The sequence below is a fragment of the Lissotriton vulgaris genome, chromosome 12 (assembly GCF_964263255.1).
Source record: "Lissotriton vulgaris chromosome 12, aLisVul1.2, whole genome shotgun sequence".
Taxonomy (NCBI): domain Eukaryota; kingdom Metazoa; phylum Chordata; class Amphibia; order Caudata; family Salamandridae; genus Lissotriton; species Lissotriton vulgaris.
In genome coordinates, this window is record NC_141700.1 from 632829346 (window position 1) to 632849223 (window position 19878).

At 43.7% G+C, this 19878-nt stretch overlaps 1 protein-coding gene across 2 annotated transcripts in view; it reads right to left on the minus strand.

The window, feature by feature from the left end:
* Positions 1-4223: 4223 nt before the first annotated feature.
* Positions 4224-19878, minus strand: part of DPEP1 (dipeptidase 1) — a 199145-nt gene continuing 183490 nt past the window's right edge. Inside the window, exons 9-11 of one of the 2 annotated variants that reach the window (XR_015302468.1) lie at positions 13301-13436; positions 5042-6445; positions 4224-4918 (exon numbers count right to left, since the gene is read on the minus strand). Coding sequence is in view for 1 of the 2 variants with exons in the window: in XM_086945795.1 (XP_086801921.1) it covers positions 6257-6445; positions 13301-13436 (325 nt within the window). In the remaining variant the exon portion in view is untranslated. Of the gene's footprint in view, positions 6446-13300; positions 13437-19878 lie in introns of both variants that reach the window. The other variant, XM_086945795.1, reaches the window with a different exon arrangement.

The window sequence follows — 19878 nt, forward strand, 5'->3', positions numbered from 1 at the left end:
CTAGGGAGATCGCACTTCTCGATTTGTTATTCTTTTATGATTGTATTTATGTCGTAACTGCACTTTATTACTGTGTCCTTTACTGGTTTATTCACCACCCAGTAAAGGGCTCTGATACCCTTACGGGTCATGTTCGTGCTATACAAAAGTTTATCTATACTACTATAATAAAGGAAGAACTTTGCACCTTTGAGGCGGGTAAACTCGGGAACCACAGCGCCAATCCACACACCCGATACATCATTGTAATCATCAGGGTGTGCAGATGGACATAGGCTATATCAATAAAAAAAATATACGTTATTTAAAAAATTGACGATAAAAAAAAAGTAGTCCCTTGCAAGTAGCGCCGGCCGCGACCTGCATGGTGACATCAGGAGCGCGGGGAGGAGCAGAAGAGGAGGCGTGGGGGAGGAGCAGTGACGAATGGCGGAATGGCGGTGAGGGCCGGCGGACAGACTGGAGGAGCGGTAAGCGGCGAGGAGCGGCGGAGTGGTGAAATGAGGGGCGCAGGGGAGGAGCGGCGGCTGAGATAAGGCTCCGGGCAGGCGGGGGTCGGGGCAGGCGGGGGCCCGAGCTGCTTTACAATGTCAGGGTGGGAGTGGGGCCGGGCTGCTGCACAATGTTGGGGCCCGGGAAGCCTCATTGCTCGCGGGGGACAGGGCGGGCAGGGGCCCAAGCTGCTTGACAATGTCAGGGCGGGCGGAGGGCCGGGCTGCTGCACAATGTCACGGCTGGCGCGGGTCCGGGAAGTCTGATTGCTCCCGGACAAGGTCGGGACGGGCTGCTAGTAGATAAATAAAATGAATGGCATCAGCATCCTGAAGCGGTACAAAGCAACTTTCAAGAGTGGGGGGGGGGGAGAGGGGAGGTGGGACGGACGGGGGAACCCTGGCTAGATCTTTTCACCACTACCGAGCGGGCAGTGTTGAATCTTTTGCCCATTGGAGTTCCCATGAAAGCTCTCGCTAGGAGATGCATTCCGGCTGGAAGGGAGGAAGGGACTCCTGTACGTCTTCTTGCCTCTACCTCTCCTGCTCCGTGTTCTAGAGATGATCAGGAGAGGCTGAGCCCAAGTCATTCTATTGGGTACTTATCGGGCCAGGAGAGTCTGGTAGTTGGAACTTCTGGGGATGAGCGTCTGCCCCGATCAGGTTACAACTCATGGAGGATATTCTGTCACAGCAGCAGGGAAATGTTCTGCACCAAAAACTGCAATACATCCCTCCATGTGTGGAGATTGAGCAGCGGCAGTCGATTGGTTCGGAACTACCACCTAAACCTGTGGATGTCATGCTTGCTGCCAGGAATCGGTCTATGAAGTTCATGTAGGGAGGGCGCTGGGACGGATTAGTGGCCTGGGTGGAGTGCGCAAACCAGACCCTTTACAGACCAAACTGTTGGATGATTTGTTTTATCTTTAGCACAACACGACCTTGCAGTGGGCACTTTTTAAGGTTATATGATGGCACTTTCAGCCTTTTTGCGCTTACTGTACCTTTTTTAATCAACTGTTATGATTCAGTTTATTAAAGATTTGACACTTGTTCCCTCCCAAACCATTTGTGATGCCACTGTGGGACCTTAAGTTAGCCTTGCCATTTCTTATGTGTACTCCCTTCAAGCCAATGCACAGCTGATCGTTGCGTGTTCAGACCTTAAAGACTGTCTTCCTCATAGTGATCACTTTAGCTTGTTGCGGTATACACCTGTTACAACGCATTTGTTACTCCGCACTACCATTACAACGCGACTTTTACAACGCATACCATTACAACGCATTGCGCTGGGGGGCGCTCTAGGATAGGGAATAAGTATAATTTACTATCCAACACCTTCCCTAGGGTCCACGGGGACTGGAGTTATAATAGTAAATTATACTTACCACTATCCAGCACCTCAAAGCGCTATGCGTTGTAATGGTATGCGTTGTAATGGTCGCGTTGTAATAGTAGGTAGTTGTAACGGTATGCGTTGTAACATGGTACATCCCTTGTTGCATGAGAGAACTTGCTCTACCCCACCTTTTTCTTTTTAATCTAAACAAAACTGATGCTGTGGACTAGGACGGCCTTCTTGCCAGAAGTGGTGACTCCTGTCCATTGGGCAGTCTATCACTCACCCAGTGTTCCTTCCCCCACTGCACTCCTTGAAAGAGGAGGAGCTTTATCATTTGGATTCCAAAAGAGGTTTACGTTTTTACATTAATCATCCCTGGATCACCTGGTGTACGCTTAGCTTTTTGTGTAGTTCTCTGGGGTTGAAGAAAGGAAAGTCTTTGCAGAAAATGGCTGTCGAGTTGGTTAGTCCTCTTTATTAAACTTTACTACACGTTCGCTAGAAAGCTGCCTCCAGAAGATTGAGAGCCCTTTCTACCAGGGCTAAGGCTGCCACCACTGCTTTGGCACATGGAGTGCCTGTCCTAGACATCTGTGGGTTGGTGCATACATTCATGAAGCCATGCTGCCTTGACAACCAGCTTCAATGGGAAGGGCATTTTGTCAGTTAATTTCTGCCGGATTTTTTTGTGTGAGCCTACTCTACTGCGTTTAGAAGAATCCACCAGAAGAACAAATTAACCTTCGGTAATGCGGTTTCTTGTGGATACTCTACCTAACCACAGATTCCTTACTACCTCCCATCTCCCGTCCTGTGGAGTGGTATCTTTTTAACTTCTAAAATGTGCCCAAATTAGAGATCTTCACACATGTATCAAAAATTATTTTGTGCCCGTGGCAGAGGGCGCGGAACAAATCCAGAAAAAAACTGACATCGGCCGCAGGACTGGCGCTTATGTGCGAATCTGCTTCATCTCTTCTGGAGCTTAAAGAAACCTAGATGGAGTCTCATAGTGCCACCTAGAGATGTGCAGGAGCATTGCAATGAAAAGTTTCCAGATCCAGTCTGGCGCCTGTGGAATATACTGTTATGTGGAATATCCACCAAAAAGAATGTTACTGAAGGCACGTAACTTGCTCTTGCAGGCGTCCACCCAAGTTTCACCAAAGTAAGTATCTGGAGCACCTGCATACCCCCAAAGCCCAAACTACACTCTTTTCTCCAACAAGGCACTCCTTTACATTTCATCAAACAGTCCCAGCTAGCATTGCAGAGAAAACCCAGTTTAAACAACGATCTGCACTAACCTTGGTGTTACCCACTGCGTTGTTAAAATATGTTTGTTTAATCCTGCAAATTCCATTATGTGCAGGCTTAGCCCTCTGAACTTTGCTTTTGTTCAAAATCAAAATCTACTGCAGTGTGCTCATGCGGGTTCCTGCAAACCTATAGCATCCATCACCTGTGAAAGACCTGCTCCTGTGCTCGTTTACTGTCAGAACTGGGGCATATCTGGACTTGATATATTGGAAAGTCAGTATAATGGGCCTATGGTAGAGGAAAGAGTCGCATATTATCAAGCATACCATAAATCGCTCTGCAGCACTCGGCCGTCATTTTAGGCACTGTACCATAAGGTTGTGTTTGCAGACACAAATGCCATTGATTGTTAGAGGGAAAGAGCAAGACTGATTGCTAGATTGTAATACTGATGCAGAACCATGGGCCATTGTACTTGTCAAACTCATTGTGTTGGAAACCGCATTGATCACTGCGCCAGATGCCTTTACGACTATGCCTGAACAGCCAAAGCTTCTTTACGAGTCTTTCCAGCATTTTTTTTTAACACATATTACTTCACAACGAAAATGTAAGTATTTTGCAAGTAAGAGTATTATATATATATATTTTTTTCTTCGACCTTTGTTTCTTTCACAATCCCTTTCTCCTCGGGAATAACAAATGCGAACTCCAGTTCCTGGTGCAGAAAAATAATTTATTTCACCCTTAGACCGTCAAGACGCGTTTCGGCCTCAAGAGGCCTTGATGATGATATATATATATCAAGAGGCCTTGATGATGATATATACATACATACATACACAAACATACCTGTTAAATTTCTACCATATTTTACCATGCATGTCTATCATGACAATGTAAGTATTTTAAAAAAAAGTTGTTGTGAAGGCACATTCGTTCTTACGGAGTCGTGGTAAAAGCATTAGTTGTAAATGCTGCCTTGATTCCTGTCATGCAACCCTTTGTGTTCTTCAAGGTCCCTGACCTTGATATCCATGTGTGATAAAAATCAAATCTATATCATGATTCTACATGTATTTTACTGTTAACACAAAGCTCAACTTAATCAGGACAAATAACCATAGGTGGGAATTTTTTTAATTTTTATTGTGTAATTGGTCAGGGACAGTAAGCAATGCTGGACAGATGTTACATCTTCTGTCTGCAGTTCATTCCTACCTTTCAATTAAAATAGATTGAAATAACCAGGCACTGAGGTTGTGGGATGTTTGGCTTTGTGCAGGCTCATGATTCACAATCCTTGGTTGTGACTGGTGCTCGATCATACAAGTTATACCTGCATGGAAGATTTATAATGAAAAATTTGAAGTGATATGTATAGTTTCAATTGGGATAAAAAACTTTAAATACAATGTGTTAAAAAATTCCTAAAACAAATCAAACATTTCAATTCTGTCAACAACATAAACAAGCATTGACAATGCCAATTAGGCTCGCTTACTTTCCTTTTACCAGCAAGCAAGACTGATTGGCATTGCCAATGCTTTTTATAGTATTCTATCAAGGTCCATGTTTATCTTCTAGATTTCTGAGAGTGTTTTTTTTTTTTTGTACCGACAGGTGAAACTGAAAGGCAGCAAACTGGTGTTTAAACACGGCTCTGTCTATATATACAAGTAAGAAATTACCCTTGAGTTGCTTCGGAGGGAAGCCCCTTACATTTCTGGGTAGTCCTGGCAAGTCACGCATAAAATGACAGCGGAGTGAGTTTAGATCATTGATATAGGTCATCAGAACCCTGAGCATACCCGTCCCACTTAGGGCCACAGAGTAAAGTATTCAAAAAAAGTGATGGCATTACTTTTTAAAAATATTTTAGTGTGTCACCCTATGTCGGACGGGTATGCTCGAGACGTGGGTCCTGTGCACTCTGTGTCACTGTAACAAAGCAATACTTGGCTGATGAGCTTTGACTGGGCGAAACCGGTCCTAGGTTGCTTGTGTTTCTGGTCAGGGAGGACCTAACCTGGCAGTTCCGGCTGGACAGTTCCTATTGGACTAGGGTTAAGACTGTTTGCATATGGCCAAGTCCAAACTGAGGTGGCATGGAGTGCAAAATAATGATGGACTGAGTTGTGACCCGAGTAAATACCAGTAGCTGAGAGTAAGTCCAGCTTTCCATCTATAATTTTTTGTAATTTTTTTTACTATTTAACTCAAAGTTCATAATTTCAGTATCTGGGTTTCAGCCACAAAGTCATTGTCTATCTTAACAGCACACTAGCTCCATATAACTTTGCAAGGTGCTTGATCTATGCCCTTTCGAGCTGGAGGGGGTATGATAGAGTATGAAGCATTTTTATGCTTTGGGTCGCAGAGAGCCAAAAACCAGGTGAGCTGTTGATGTTGATTTTTTTTACTTTGCTCCCCTGTTAACCAGGTACAGTGCTGATTGGAACGGTTTTAATTCATCGTTAATAATTCCTGAACTACAAGCCCCAAAATGCAAGGAAATAATAGGGCTCTCAATCAGCTACCCTCCCTCGCCCTGAGATCACTTGAGATTGCTGTAGGAATGTGCCAGCTCTTTCATTTTTTGAGATGCAGGTGCATGTATGTTTGCAAGCTGGTTGGGATAATTAGAGGTTGTGGGGCAGACAGGAACAGAGATTCGAGAATGGGAAGGGATTTGCAGACTGTACTATATAGGTCGTTTCCATCCGAGTCCACATGGATGGAGGCCAGCAGATCCCCTGCTGTGCCACAAAACAATTAAAAGGTACATCTTCAGCCTCTTTGTCGTCTGCTTCACCCTAATGCCCGCATGGTTCTTCAGTACTCCCAGTGCTGGAAAATAAGGGAACTGAGGGAAAGGCAGACCGACTTGACTGAACAAGAATCACAGGGATTGTCAAGCAGAGAAGCTAGGGTTCAGATAGCGCTTTTCTGACATTGCATCACTTTCAAAAAACAATCCGGCCAAATGTAAGTGGAGCTGCTCCAGGTTCTGCATTGGATATGGTGGTGGATCAGAAGGGGGCACTGGTTTGCTGCAGTTTGGAGTTGCTCCTTTAGACACTTAAAGCACAGCTGTGCCTCTCTTGGCACTTCTGGGGGCGCGAGGGTCTCTGTATGGCTGGTACAGGCCTAGGCATTAAAGGAGGAGAACTGAGTAGAGAAGCGGCAGGGCAAGGACGACGGGCAGGATGTGGTTGCCACCTGGTCCTCCATTCTCCTTGACTGGTTCAACCTCGTAGCCATAGCTGGTTCTGCAGGGTCCTGCCAGCTCTTTCAACTCGATAGGCTCGTCATAGGGTGGCACCGAAGACATGTTTCGTTTCACCTGTAAGGGAAGGAAGCACACAGGCCTCAACTAATTGTGTCATCATAAAGGAAAAAGAAAGAGTTAAATGGACAGGCCTGAATAGCATCATAAAAAAAGAACACTTGGTTGGAAGGACTGCGATCTTTATGATTGACAGGATCGGGAAAGAACGAAGGGTTACATGGACAGTGGTCATTCAAAACGACATTTTAAATGTGCTGGAAAGAGACTTGGGAACAGTAACGGACGAGGCAAAGTTGGTGATGGTACTTTTAGGAGACTGGGTGGTTGGTGCCTGCATAGAGGGGCGGTGACACCCATATTGAACAGAAGGAAATGATTGGCCAATGGAGGTGGCCATTATTAGCTGGAGTCGGACCCCTTTGGGAGAGGAAGTTGGTGGTGCCCTTTTTTTAGGTTTCGCCTGCACAGGGCTTGCGCTGTGCTTGTGAAATCTATTCACATAACCCCCCTCCAGCCTTTTATGACTCAGTCTCGCTCGGATTTGAGGCACATGTGTGAACTTAGCGGGTGCTAGAATGTGGGCACAGTGAGGGTAGTGTACTTTGTCCGCAGCGCTGGTACTTCCCTGAAGGTTCATTGATCTGCATGAATAAGAAGAGCTTTTTTATTTTAAAGTGATCGTCCCAAAATCACCTTGCCCACAAGATGGCAGTACATACCAGGGAATAGATGTAGCAGCGCTTTGGTAACCACGTTATTTTCACTTTTTGGTTTGCTCTGGGCAGGCCCTCATGCAACGTGAATTTAAATTCCGCCTTGTGAGAGGGCTGATGAAGCAAAACCGATCAACGCTAGTGGCGGCTGCCTCGGAACGGGTGTGGGAGGGGTAGTAAGAATACATTAAATAAACGTATATTTGGCTGCCATTACCAACACCTCTCCTCCGTCCTCACTCGGCACTGCAGCAGGAATGGAAGCCAGGTCCCTTGCTTTCCCAGCAGTGTCGTGATTGGGCAGGCCGCTCAGGGAGTGCCTGGGAGCCTGGGAATGTTCTCCATGGGCAGTGCAACACAGCCAGGTGGAGTACATGCTAAGTGCGCATGACTGTTTGGCCGGCCCAAGAGGGCTGGCCAAACAGTCATGCGCAATTAGGGAGTGCAAACCACTCCTTACTCTGGCAAGCTCAACCTTGCCCCACCCCGACCAGAACTGAGTCCTGCGAGGAAAAATAAAATGATAATAACATCTTATTATAATTTTATTTTTAGCACTGCTCAAAAAGTAGTGGGGTGGCGCTCTTCCGCCTTAGCGGAGCAGCCGTCACCAATCAATGCTCTAATTTGAGCAAACCAAGAAGTAGTTAAAAAAAAAAAAACGGGACAGTTTGTCTTAACGTGTTTACAAACAGAACGACTATCAATTGCTGGGCAAAGGAGAACACAGTTGTGTTTGATTTCTTTTGAAGTTCTGTACCTCAAAAGTAATTTGCAGGCAGCGTGTGAGGAGTGTGACATTGACCCTCCAGGATAGGGAACTCTTACTTCAGGAAGGCCTCTGGTGCATGCAGGAGAGGGCTGGCATCTGAGAACCATACTTCGAGGAACGGCAAAGTGACCGTCCTATGTGTGACACCGTCAGTAGGGTGACCAGGCGCCCCGGATTTGCCCTGTTTTTCTCCTGCTGGCAAATTTCAGGAAATGTAGCTCCTGTCCCGGTTTTTAGAGAGGGGTGACTAAAAACTGTGGGAGGTTCTTTTTAATGTTTTACAGCGCAGGGATAGTTAGCAGTTGTTTCAAGAAAGCAATCTAATTAACAGGCAAGCTTCTGGGTTTTTAAAGTTGCATTTTATTAATGTTCTAGCTGCCTGTTCTGTAATTCTCTGCTGAGGAGCGCTGTCATTCTGTGCGCTCGCTTGAAATAAAACTGTAGTCCTTCTATTTTCGTGAAATGTCCCGGTTTTTGGCTTTAAAATTCTGGTCACCCTAACCGTCAGCCAGTGCAGGTGTTAAGCCAACACGATTTGACGCTCTGGGGTTCTTAGCGTGGATGTTTCTTTTGTACCTTCCAATTCTAGAATTACTTTTTCCTCTCAAAATCTAGACCATGAAATGCAATTGAAGCGAAACACAATTAATTCTACTTTAAAACAGGATGGACTCTTTAACCTGTTATATTTCATTTACAATAATATTAGTAATGGTAATGACTATTTATGTAGCAGGTACCAAAAATGAATAGTAATTGCGAAGTTGCATAAAACATTTTTTTTAAAACTTTTCATTGCGGACTGGATACTCCATCCTTCTGACCTTCCATCATCTCTGGAGCACTCACTTTGCGGGGAGGTGCTCCTGTGCCGAGGGGTGTACTTTGTCAGTGAGACTCAGAGGGTGTAATTCTCACATTTCCCAACTTAACAAGTGGGAAAAACCAACACAGGTGCAACAGATACAACTATGGGCCCCCAGACCCCAGCCTCTCGTCTAACACTTCTCAAACTTGGAAGTGTATTCTTGACTCTTGCCAAGTGGAGGAGCCTTCTTTAAAACCAGGTAATGAAATAGGACTTATTGAAGAGAAACTCAGAAGCAATAAAGGTAAATTGTTCTTCAATGAATGGGCTGTAAATCCATAGGCACATCTAGACAGGGACAGGAGGGACACAGTTTGAAGGAGAATTGTAATTTAAAAAACTATATAAATAAAGTGGAGTAATCATAGAGTTGGGGCAAAAAACAGCTAAAGTGTAAGGCCCAGTTTAGAATGGGCAAGATGATTCTATTTTGGTGCAAACCTTCTTTGCACCCAACACCAGACCATAATCTGAGTGCAAATGGTAGGTGCCTGGCAAAAAAAAAATGTACACAGATTTAGCTTGATGCCTAATTTCTGGATGTTCTGGCTCTAATCTGGTGGAAATTGTGCACCTGTTAATTTTCACACACTCTATTGTCATAAATTAGTGGGTAGTTTTCACCCAATCTTTTGTGAAAAATATTTCTGGCTTCTTGGCATTTTCAAACGTTTTCCTGGTAACACCAGGAAATGTGCAACAGCCACCAGTCTCCAGATGTACTTCTTGAAAACTTATGTGAATTCCATGTTCTCATTTGAAAATAAGCAGGAGAGTATTTGTGCATGAAAAAAGTGGCAGGGCACAGCACTTGCTAATTATTTTTCTTTCTTTCTACTAGTGGGTATATTTTTCACTGTGGCCTCCCCCTACATCTCTGCCCTAAACAGATCTACCAATGTTGTAGGTGTTCTGTTAGCCATTACACTTTGAAGGGATAACTAACTCCACCATTTACCAACTTTTCTGAATTAGAAAAACGGTATTGCACTCTTATGTCAGGATTTTTCAAAAATCACCTTGTGATTTAACAATATCTATATTATCATTATGCTAGTAATGATCTGACTAGCTAACAATCTGAACAGAGCTGCAGAATGTGTCCAATTCATAAAAGTTCTCTCAAACTACATTTCATATTTATTTTTCTGATTTTGCTGGAGAATTCTCGACTAAAGGTAGAATTTGCAGGTTGTTCCTCTTGGAAAAACAAATTCAGTGGCATCTTTTAGAAACTTTGTGAACGGGGAAGTTCAAATAAAAACACTCAAGGTTGTGGCAAAGGTGGAAAGAGCCAACTTTGGCAATTTCGTACATCCCCAATTAAGGGCAGCTTCTAGAGACCTCTTACCCTAGAGGAGCTTTGTAAGTGTTTTACTAACTTCTATAAAAGTACTCTAAAAGGTAATAATATGACCTAGTAATGTATATTTTTCATATAACTGACTAGTTCTCCATTCAGTTTGTGGGTATCCTCCCCTCCGAACTGTCTTCCATAGCTTGACTCTGTAAATCAGATTTCTGTCACATGCAGGTCTAAGGGAACTTATTATGAAATGCTTTACTGAGGCTGCATGTTGGTATTTTAAGCTACACAGGTGCAACAGATACAACTATGGGCCCCCAGACCCCAGCCTCTCGTCTAACACTTCTCAAACTTGGAAGTGTATTCTTGACTCTTGCCAAGTGGAGGAGCCTTCTTTAAAACCAGGTAATGAAATAGGACTTATTGAAGAGAAACTCAGAAGCAATAAAGGTAAATTGTTCTTCAATGAATGGGCTGTAAATCCATAGGCACATCTAGACAGGGACAGGAGGGACACAGTTTGAAGGAGAATTGTAATTTAAAAAACTATATAAATAAAGTGGAGTAATCATAGAGTTGGGGCAAAAAACAGCTAAAGTGTAAGGCCCAGTTTAGAATGGGCAAGATGATTCTATTTTGGTGCAAACCTTCTTTGCACCCAACACCAGACCATAATCTGAGTGCAAATGGTAGGTGCCTGGCAAAAAAAAAATGTACACAGATTTAGCTTGATGCCTAATTTCTGGATGTTCTGGCTCTAATCTGGTGGAAATTGTGCACCTGTTAATTTTCACACACTCTATTGTCATAAATTAGTGGGTAGTTTTCACCCAATCTTTTGTGAAAAATATTTCTGGCTTCTTGGCATTTTCAAACGTTTTCCTGGTAACACCAGGAAATGTGCAACAGCCACCAGTCTCCAGATGTACTTCTTGAAAACTTATGTGAATTCCATGTTCTCATTTGAAAATAAGCAGGAGAGTATTTGTGCATGAAAAAAGTGGCAGGGCACAGCACTTGCTAATTATTTTTCTTTCTTTCTACTAGTGGGTATATTTTTCACTGTGGCCTCCCCCTACATCTCTGCCCTAAACAGATCTACCAATGTTGTAGGTGTTCTGTTAGCCATTACACTTTGAAGGGATAACTAACTCCACCATTTACCAACTTTTCTGAATTAGAAAAACGGTATTGCACTCTTATGTCAGGATTTTTCAAAAATCACCTTGTGATTTAACAATATCTATATTATCATTATGCTAGTAATGATCTGACTAGCTAACAATCTGAACAGAGCTGCAGAATGTGTCCAATTCATAAAAGTTCTCTCAAACTACATTTCATATTTATTTTTCTGATTTTGCTGGAGAATTCTCGACTAAAGGTAGAATTTGCAGGTTGTTCCTCTTGGAAAAACAAATTCAGTGGCATCTTTTAGAAACTTTGTGAACGGGGAAGTTCAAATAAAAACACTCAAGGTTGTGGCAAAGGTGGAAAGAGCCAACTTTGGCAATTTCGTACATCCCCAATTAAGGGCAGCTTCTAGAGACCTCTTACCCTAGAGGAGCTTTGTAAGTGTTTTACTAACTTCTATAAAAGTACTCTAAAAGGTAATAATATGACCTAGTAATGTATATTTTTCATATAACTGACTAGTTCTCCATTCAGTTTGTGGGTATCCTCCCCTCCGAACTGTCTTCCATAGCTTGACTCTGTAAATCAGATTTCTGTCACATGCAGGTCTAAGGGAACTTATTATGAAATGCTTTACTGAGGCTGCATGTTGGTATTTTAAGCTACACAGGTGCAACAGATACAACTATGGGCCCCCAGACCCCAGCCTCTCGTCTAACACTTCTCAAACTTGGAAGTGTATTCTTGACTCTTGCCAAGTGGAGGAGCCTTCTTTAAAACCAGGTAATGAAATAGGACTTATTGAAGAGAAACTCAGAAGCAATAAAGGTAAATTGTTCTTCAATGAATGGGCTGTAAATCCATAGGCACATCTAGACAGGGACAGGAGGGACACAGTTTGAAGGAGAATTGTAATTTAAAAAACTATATAAATAAAGTGGAGTAATCATAGAGTTGGGGCAAAAAACAGCTAAAGTGTAAGGCCCAGTTTAGAATGGGCAAGATGATTCTATTTTGGTGCAAACCTTCTTTGCACCCAACACCAGACCATAATCTGAGTGCAAATGGTAGGTGCCTGGCAAAAAAAAAATGTACACAGATTTAGCTTGATGCCTAATTTCTGGATGTTCTGGCTCTAATCTGGTGGAAATTGTGCACCTGTTAATTTTCACACACTCTATTGTCATAAATTAGTGGGTAGTTTTCACCCAATCTTTTGTGAAAAATATTTCTGGCTTCTTGGCATTTTCAAACGTTTTCCTGGTAACACCAGGAAATGTGCAACAGCCACCAGTCTCCAGATGATTATGAAATGCAGGATTTGTTTTTCACCGTCCGTCCCGTATCCTCAGGTCCTCTAATCAACAGCTGCTTCAGGTCCCTAGACATTACAAGACTAGACAGGGAGGCCGCGCCCTATCTATCATGGGTCCTCGTCTATGGAACAGTCTCCCCCTCTCCCTCAGAGAATGCCAGAGCCACACAGCTTTCAGGAAACGACTAAAAACGGTACTATTCTAGGAGGAGTCTCTGATCTGTTCACCTCACAGCACCGCGCGGAGATACACCTTCGGGTGTGATGCCGGCGCGTAACAAACCCAAAAATAAATAAATAAATACATATTTTTTTTACATAGTAGCTATCTTCAAACGTGTGGCTTAAACACTATCCAAACAAGTAAAATTGGTAAGGAATTTTAAAGCAATTATTTTACATGCAGAATCTGACAGCTGTTTTTTTTATTTGATGTATTTTTGTACTGTTTGGCTAATTTATTTTTTAATCTTTACATAGGACAATGAGTAGGCAGGGGTAGCCCATCTCTGTAGGCTAACTAGTGGTCCACCTAATTTGTCAAGATGGCACAACCGTTTTCAAGAGGAAAAAAAATCTAAATAAATAAAATGTTGGGATGGCAACTACATGGCCTGTCTAGTTCTCCAGTAATCTGCCCTTTGTCTAAGAATCCAAGTACATTTGAGGTTACCTGCACCTAGCACTTTTCTTGGGTACTAGTGAACGTCCGTTCAAAGTTTACTCCTAACACTGAGGCTCTGAAGGGGCTGTGGCTGTACAGTTGTCGAGATACAGAAGTGAAGCATTTTTATCACTCACCTCCTCCACCGTTTCAAAAACTCTCAAAAGGTTCTCAGCAAGAGCAGCTTTCACTTCCAGTTCAGTCCAGCCTCTCCTCAACAACTCTGCCACCAAATCCGGGTATTTGGAGACATCTTCTAATCCAGTTGGAACTCTGAAAGAGAAATACATATTTGTTTGAAATCAGTTCAGGGCTAGACTGGCTCATGAACACCCAACATCTGCCACACACACTCACTTTCTGGCAGATGTTCTTAGAGTTGCTCATCCATCCCATAATCACAATTTTACTGTCTTCTAAAGAGAAAGCCGGCTTTAGTCCTTCAAGGTTATTTAGAAATGTGTTTTCTGGTTCATTAGAATGTTGCACAAGACATGAGTGTCTGACCTTAAGTAAAAATCCATAGGAGGGACTGTTTTCTCAGTACAAACCACCAAGCTCTGTGTTAGGCCTGCCAGCCTTAGGGTGGTCTTCCCCGTAACTTTTTGCCTTCATTCCTCCTGTTGTGCTGAATTAGTTTTTGTGTGCTCTAGGACTCTGTGCACCGTACCATTGCTAACAATGATAAATTGCTTGTGAACAGTCCCTAAAACATGGTAAAATCGCCTTACACTTAATTGGCATATATTTATTTACTTCTAAGTCCCTAGTAAAGTAGTATACCATATACCCAGCCTGGTAAATTAAATGATATTGATGGGCCTGCAGCACTTATCGTGCCACCCACTTAAGTGGCCTCTAACATATCTCAGGCTTGCCATTTGCAGCCTATAGTGCAGTTTAAAAGTCCAGTTCCACTTAGCAAGATAATCCTCTTGCCGGGCGTAAAACTTACTTATTATTAGATTTAAGTCACCCCTAAGGTAAGCTCTAGACCGCACATAGGACAGGGTTCACTGTAATTAAAGTTGGACATGTACTTTTAAGTTTCACATGTTCTGATAGTGAAAACACACATTTGTATTTTACTACTTCTCCCATAAGATAACATTAGGTTACCTTATTACAGTTAATAAGTAATAACATGTGTATTAGAGAAGGTCGAAATATCATGTTTGTCTAAAGAATTGTATTTAATGATGAAGTCGAATTTCAAGTCACAATTCTGAAAATGACACTTTTAGAAATTTGGCATTTTCTTGCCTTAAAATTTTGATGCCTACAGCCTGTTTCTGCGTCACATGACTAAGTGTAGTTGACAGTTGGCCTTTGTGTATACCACCCAGACAGCCATAGTATAGAGGGGCTGGGGGCTGGCAGGATGGGGACGGAGCTGTGCACAGCCCTACATGCACTACAAAGACACTACCTCAGTTCACACACACACACACACAGAACTTCACACTCGCCTATTGTGACTGCATACGGAATGGGACCAGGGCAGAAAGGCAGGAAATTTCAGACACTTCTGAGGAGGAAGGATCCCCAGAAGTTCCTTCCACTTCAAAGGGGGTACCAGGTATAACCAGCATTTGCAAATCCAATAAGTCTTGCCTGTGAGACTTGTTGGCTTCAAGTACAGCATGGCTTAAAATAATGTAAAAGAAAACACTTTAGAGGTGCCTGACAATTCATTTTGTAGGCGCTCATCTACACTGACCGAGATGGATTAGTAAATAAAAAAATTGCACAAAATGCGCTTTTTTGATAACGCTAATGCTTTTTTGCTATAGCTCTAAAGTGCTTTTAAAAAACTAACAGGGAAAAGGTTGTAGGTGGTGAATCGTAGCAGCAGCAGTGATGGTGTTAGCAGTAGAAGTAGTTACCGCGAAGCCAAAAAGTATTCAAGAAGCAATTTATTTTCTGTCCTCTTTTTGAAGAGGATTTTTTTCTCTCACTGGTATTGTTTTTTACTTTTGAGTTATATCAGCCTGTTGCACATTGTGGAACACTTCGTGGTGTCTACCAGTCCAGACATCTGTTTAACCCTTGATTTCACTAATTAAGGAGAAAATCCAACTGCCTCCAGTAAATGAAATAAATGGGCTGCACTCAAGCATTCAAAAAACCTCTCCTTCACTTGTCATCTGAAAAGTGCTGATCCATTGAGGTTAGCCTGGCATCCTGGTACTTGCACTACTGTGTTTGAATGATAGAAATGCGGGAACACGGGTCATAAAATGTGAAGGAAAAAGTAAACCAGATCAAATAAGCTATTCTTACTTCACAAGGCACAACTTGTAATCTCTGCACAAGGCGGTTTAAATATATACTGGTACCCAATGTTTGGATGTGTTCTGTCTATTTCCATCATAGTGTTTCAAATTTCAAGAGGATTTCCATAGTTTGCCCATTTATATTTACTGAATATCCGCCAAATGCAGGGACAAACTTATGCCCGTACCGGTACGCCAGACCCTGGTCCATACCCTTATAACATCTAGGCTGGACTATGGAAATGTACTGTATCTAGGGGCCAGCGTAAAAAGCCTCTCAAGACTACAACGAATACAAAGTGCAGCGGCCCGCTTGATCCTACAACTACCCAGAAGAGCATCATCAAAAAAAGCACTGAAAACCCTTCACTGGCTCCCGATTAGGGAACGGGTGACTTTCAAAGCCCTATGTGTAGGACATCGCATCCTTCATGGTAAAGGCCCAAGGTATCTGTATGGGCTTTTGAAACGATACGAGCCCACCCGCCAGTTTAGATCATGCGGCACTGGGCAAGTACAGGTCCCGAAGGTCAAAACAGCCAGAATGGGTGGAAAATCTATTAGAGTGTTATGACCGCTAGGATATGGAACCAGCTGCCAGAAAAACTGCGTCTGGAGCCCTCTGAGTCTAACTTTCGAAGAGACCTGAAAACAGTCCTCTTCCCCAAAGACTAAGACCGGTTTAACGACCTTTCACGCAATCATGCCATGAACTCCTGGAAACAACTGTAGCGATCAGCACGGGGACACACTTGCTAGTGTAACCATGCGCTTTACAAAATACAAATAAATAAATAAATCAATAAACTGGCCTGTAGAGCAGTCAGGCAGTGCCCGATGGGCTGGTTTGAGAGATGAGTGTTTGGGCCAATTTTTTTAGAAGTTGTGGGACGGTTTTATGGCCAGACAGGCTGTTTTTACTGAGGATTTCCCTGATATTACCACATTTTGTTTTGCTTGCACTTTGCTAGTGAAACCTGTTGTATTCAACATATCTTAAAAGGGACTTACATCCCGCCTTTACTTCTTATTGGTCTGTGTGCGTGCCACTTTACCTTTCCGCTGTTTCTATGGTTGTAGCCTGTTCCTCCTTCTGTGTAGCTTTTATCAGTTTCCCTTGGCCAAATGACTCATTCCCATCCGCTTTGGTGAGTGGAAATGTTTTCATTTGGTTAAGACTGCAGACCATTTACTGTTTGCAATTGGTTATCTTTCCCTGGCTGCATGTATTTAGAGCGTGCTTGATTTGTTTGTTGCATCCTGTCTGCACGCATTTCTAAATTTTTTTCATCTTTTCATTGGTTCTACAACACATGTTTACCATGCATTTTATGCGTGTTTATTGGTTGTAGTTTTTGCTTTTTCATTGGTCCTTTATTTAACCCTTTGCATGCGGAGGCCGGGAGCCATCTGACACAAAAGTGCTCACGTGTGTCAGATGGCTCCAGCACATCTAACAACATGGTACGAGAAATCCCTATGGAGATGGCACCAAAGGGATTTCCTTTACCCCTAAACAGCCTCAGGAGCTGGCGAAGAGCTTTCCCAGCTCCCGAGGCTATTAAGTTTGTTTCACTGAAATGATGATCAGCGTGCATGTTTCACAGACTACATATCAGTAAAACCAAAACTGAAATGAGTCGATAGGCTCATTTCAGTTTCACTTTCTACATGCTCGTGGGGCTATCTCAGTCCCCCGAGCAAGTAAAAAGACAGGGAAGGTATCATTGGAAAGGGGAGAATATCCCCCTCCCTAGTGAATCCCTGATTGGGGATCGTTCAGGAGGGCAATCCCCAAGCAGGGATCCACCCTCTGGACACCAGGGAGAGGGGCAGCAGCCCCTTGGGCATGGGCCTAAGCTCCCCCATATTCTTTCTGGCATATTCAGTCTTTCTGCCCTCCACCGGGGAAGAAAGCACACTAGGCACCAGGGATTTATTTTTAAGGAAGCACATTTAGGGGTGGGGGTTGCCAGAGATGGGCCTGCCAATAACCCGACCCTCTCTGCAAAATTCCACAGTGTTTCTGCCCCTACCCCCTCAGGAGGCAGATGGAGCAATAGCCCCGGATCTGCCCCCAGGGATGGCAGAAAGCCCACTAAGCACCAGGAATTTTCCTTTATGTATATAGGGGTGGGGGATGCCCAAAAATGGGCATGCAAATTCCCCCACCCCGCAAAATAATTGCCAGAGTCTTTCTGCCTTCCCCGGGAGACAAATGTTGGCAATAGGCCCGGATCTATCCTCTGGGGCAGAAAACCCACTAGGTACCAGGTATTATGTTGCATTTGTACATGTAGGAGTAGGGCCGGCTTTGCAGCAGTACTGCAATATCGGGCCCCAGTAACAAAAGCAGGAGCAGTGCTTTTTACTAACATGCAACCCCTCCCTCGGCTGGTCTAGCAGCAATCTGCCAGGGCTGGTTGCTGTTCCCAGTCCGGCCTGCTTGGTTGGTTGACAGTGTGCGGGGATAGTGCTTGGCTGCCGGAGTACGTGGGTGGCACTCAACTGGTGGAGTGCGTGGATATTGTTTTGCTGTGTGCAGGGAAGGCATTTGGCTGGTGGTGTATGTGGATGGTGCTTGGCTGGCGGTGTGTGTGGATGGCACTTGGCTGGCAGTGTGCATGGATGGTGCTTGGCTGGTGGTGTGCGTGTACTAACTCTAGGCTGGCAGTGTGGCTTGCATGGATCCCCCAGCATTTTCTTACCCAGAATCCCCTGCAAACCTCAAATTTACTTACAAAGTCACACTTTCCTCACATATCTGTGTGGGTAAGCTGTAGGATCACCACGCAGGCACAAATTTCCCAGCACCCAGCATGCCCCTTGGTCTCCGAGAAAAATGATACCTCACTTGTGTGGGTGCCCAAAGTAGCGTCAGCCTAAAAACATATAAAAAAACTGCCCTTTAGAACCTGCTTTGGCCCCCCCAATCTCTTTGCGCTTTTGGCCCTTCTATGTCATAAGCACTTTGCCCATCCACACAAGTAAGGTATCATTTTATAGGGACACTGAGGGGGAATGGTGAGTGGTAGGAAATTTGTGCTGTGAAGTGATCTCACAACTTTCCCACACAGATATTAGAGGAAAATGTGACTTATTAGCTAAATTTGACGTTTTCAGCGGATTCTGGGAAGGAAGATTTTGCGGGATCAATGCAAGCCACACCTCCCTGGACTCCCACGAGTATCTAGTTTTCAGAAATGTCTAGATTGTTTAGGTTTACCAAGATGTCTGCAAGCCTGGGACCAAAAACACAGGTGCCCATCTATCTATCACAAAACAACCTGGTTTTTCAAGGGGGTTACCTGCGTTTTTGGTCCCGGGCTCAGCGGATATCTTGGGAAACCTATAAAACCCACACATTTCTGAAAACTAGACACCCGGGGGGAGTCCAGGGAGGTATGGCTTACGTGGATCCCCCAACATTTTCCTACCTAGAATCCCCTGCAAACCTCAAATTTAGCTGAAATGAAATCACATTTTACTCACATTTCTGTGTGGGATTACCGTGACGGCACAAATGTCCTACCACACACCAATCCCCTTGGTCTCCCGATAAAAATGAAACATCACTTGTGTGGGTGTTCAATGCAGAATTGCCTAAAACATATATATATTTTAATCTAGTGCTTAGAGTTTGCTGCGCTATCCCCACAATCCTTAAGTTTTTGGCCATTTGCAGGCCTTTGGCCCACCCACACAAGGAAGGTATAATTTTCCTCTGGAGACTGAGAGGAACGCACCTTCAATCGCTCCGCTATGAGATAATAATGTCCATCTCAACAGATCTCTCCACTTCTACCTCCGACCATTGATGCTAGCTTAGGATCACAACTATACACTAAATCTCAGGTTGGACAACCCAGCGCTTCAACCAGCTAAGCAGTCTACAACAAATGAAATACCATAAAGGGACCTGCAGAGCTCAAAGCTACCAGCACACTGAAAACCATAAACCTGCGCATGTGTCCCTCTTCATCCTCCAACAAACTGCTACGTTCTGCATCCCAGAACACGATAAACGCTCCTTGGTGGTCATCATGCATGATATGGAAACACTTTACACATAGGATCAAAATAAAAACAAAATCCTTTCTACCACATACTCTTCATGGTGTAGCATGGTATATATGTAGGCAAGCACTTAAGTGTTCCATATAGGAGTACTTACTGCTCTATAAATGCTGCCCTACAGTACAATACCTCTGCATAGGTGCTTGACTCCTCTGCGTAGAATTTGGAACTTATGCCAGGAAGTCTAAGTGAAAATGTCCCGGCAGTTTAAGTTAGAGGTGGGAGACCGAACAAATTAACAGGGAGAGCCATCCTCAGAGGTCTGGTTGAGTTTTAAGAGCCCGTGTACGAGCCAGCCCTAAAAATAGTTAACATTTAAATCATGCAACAAACATGAAAATAGGATGGCGTCTGTAAAATAA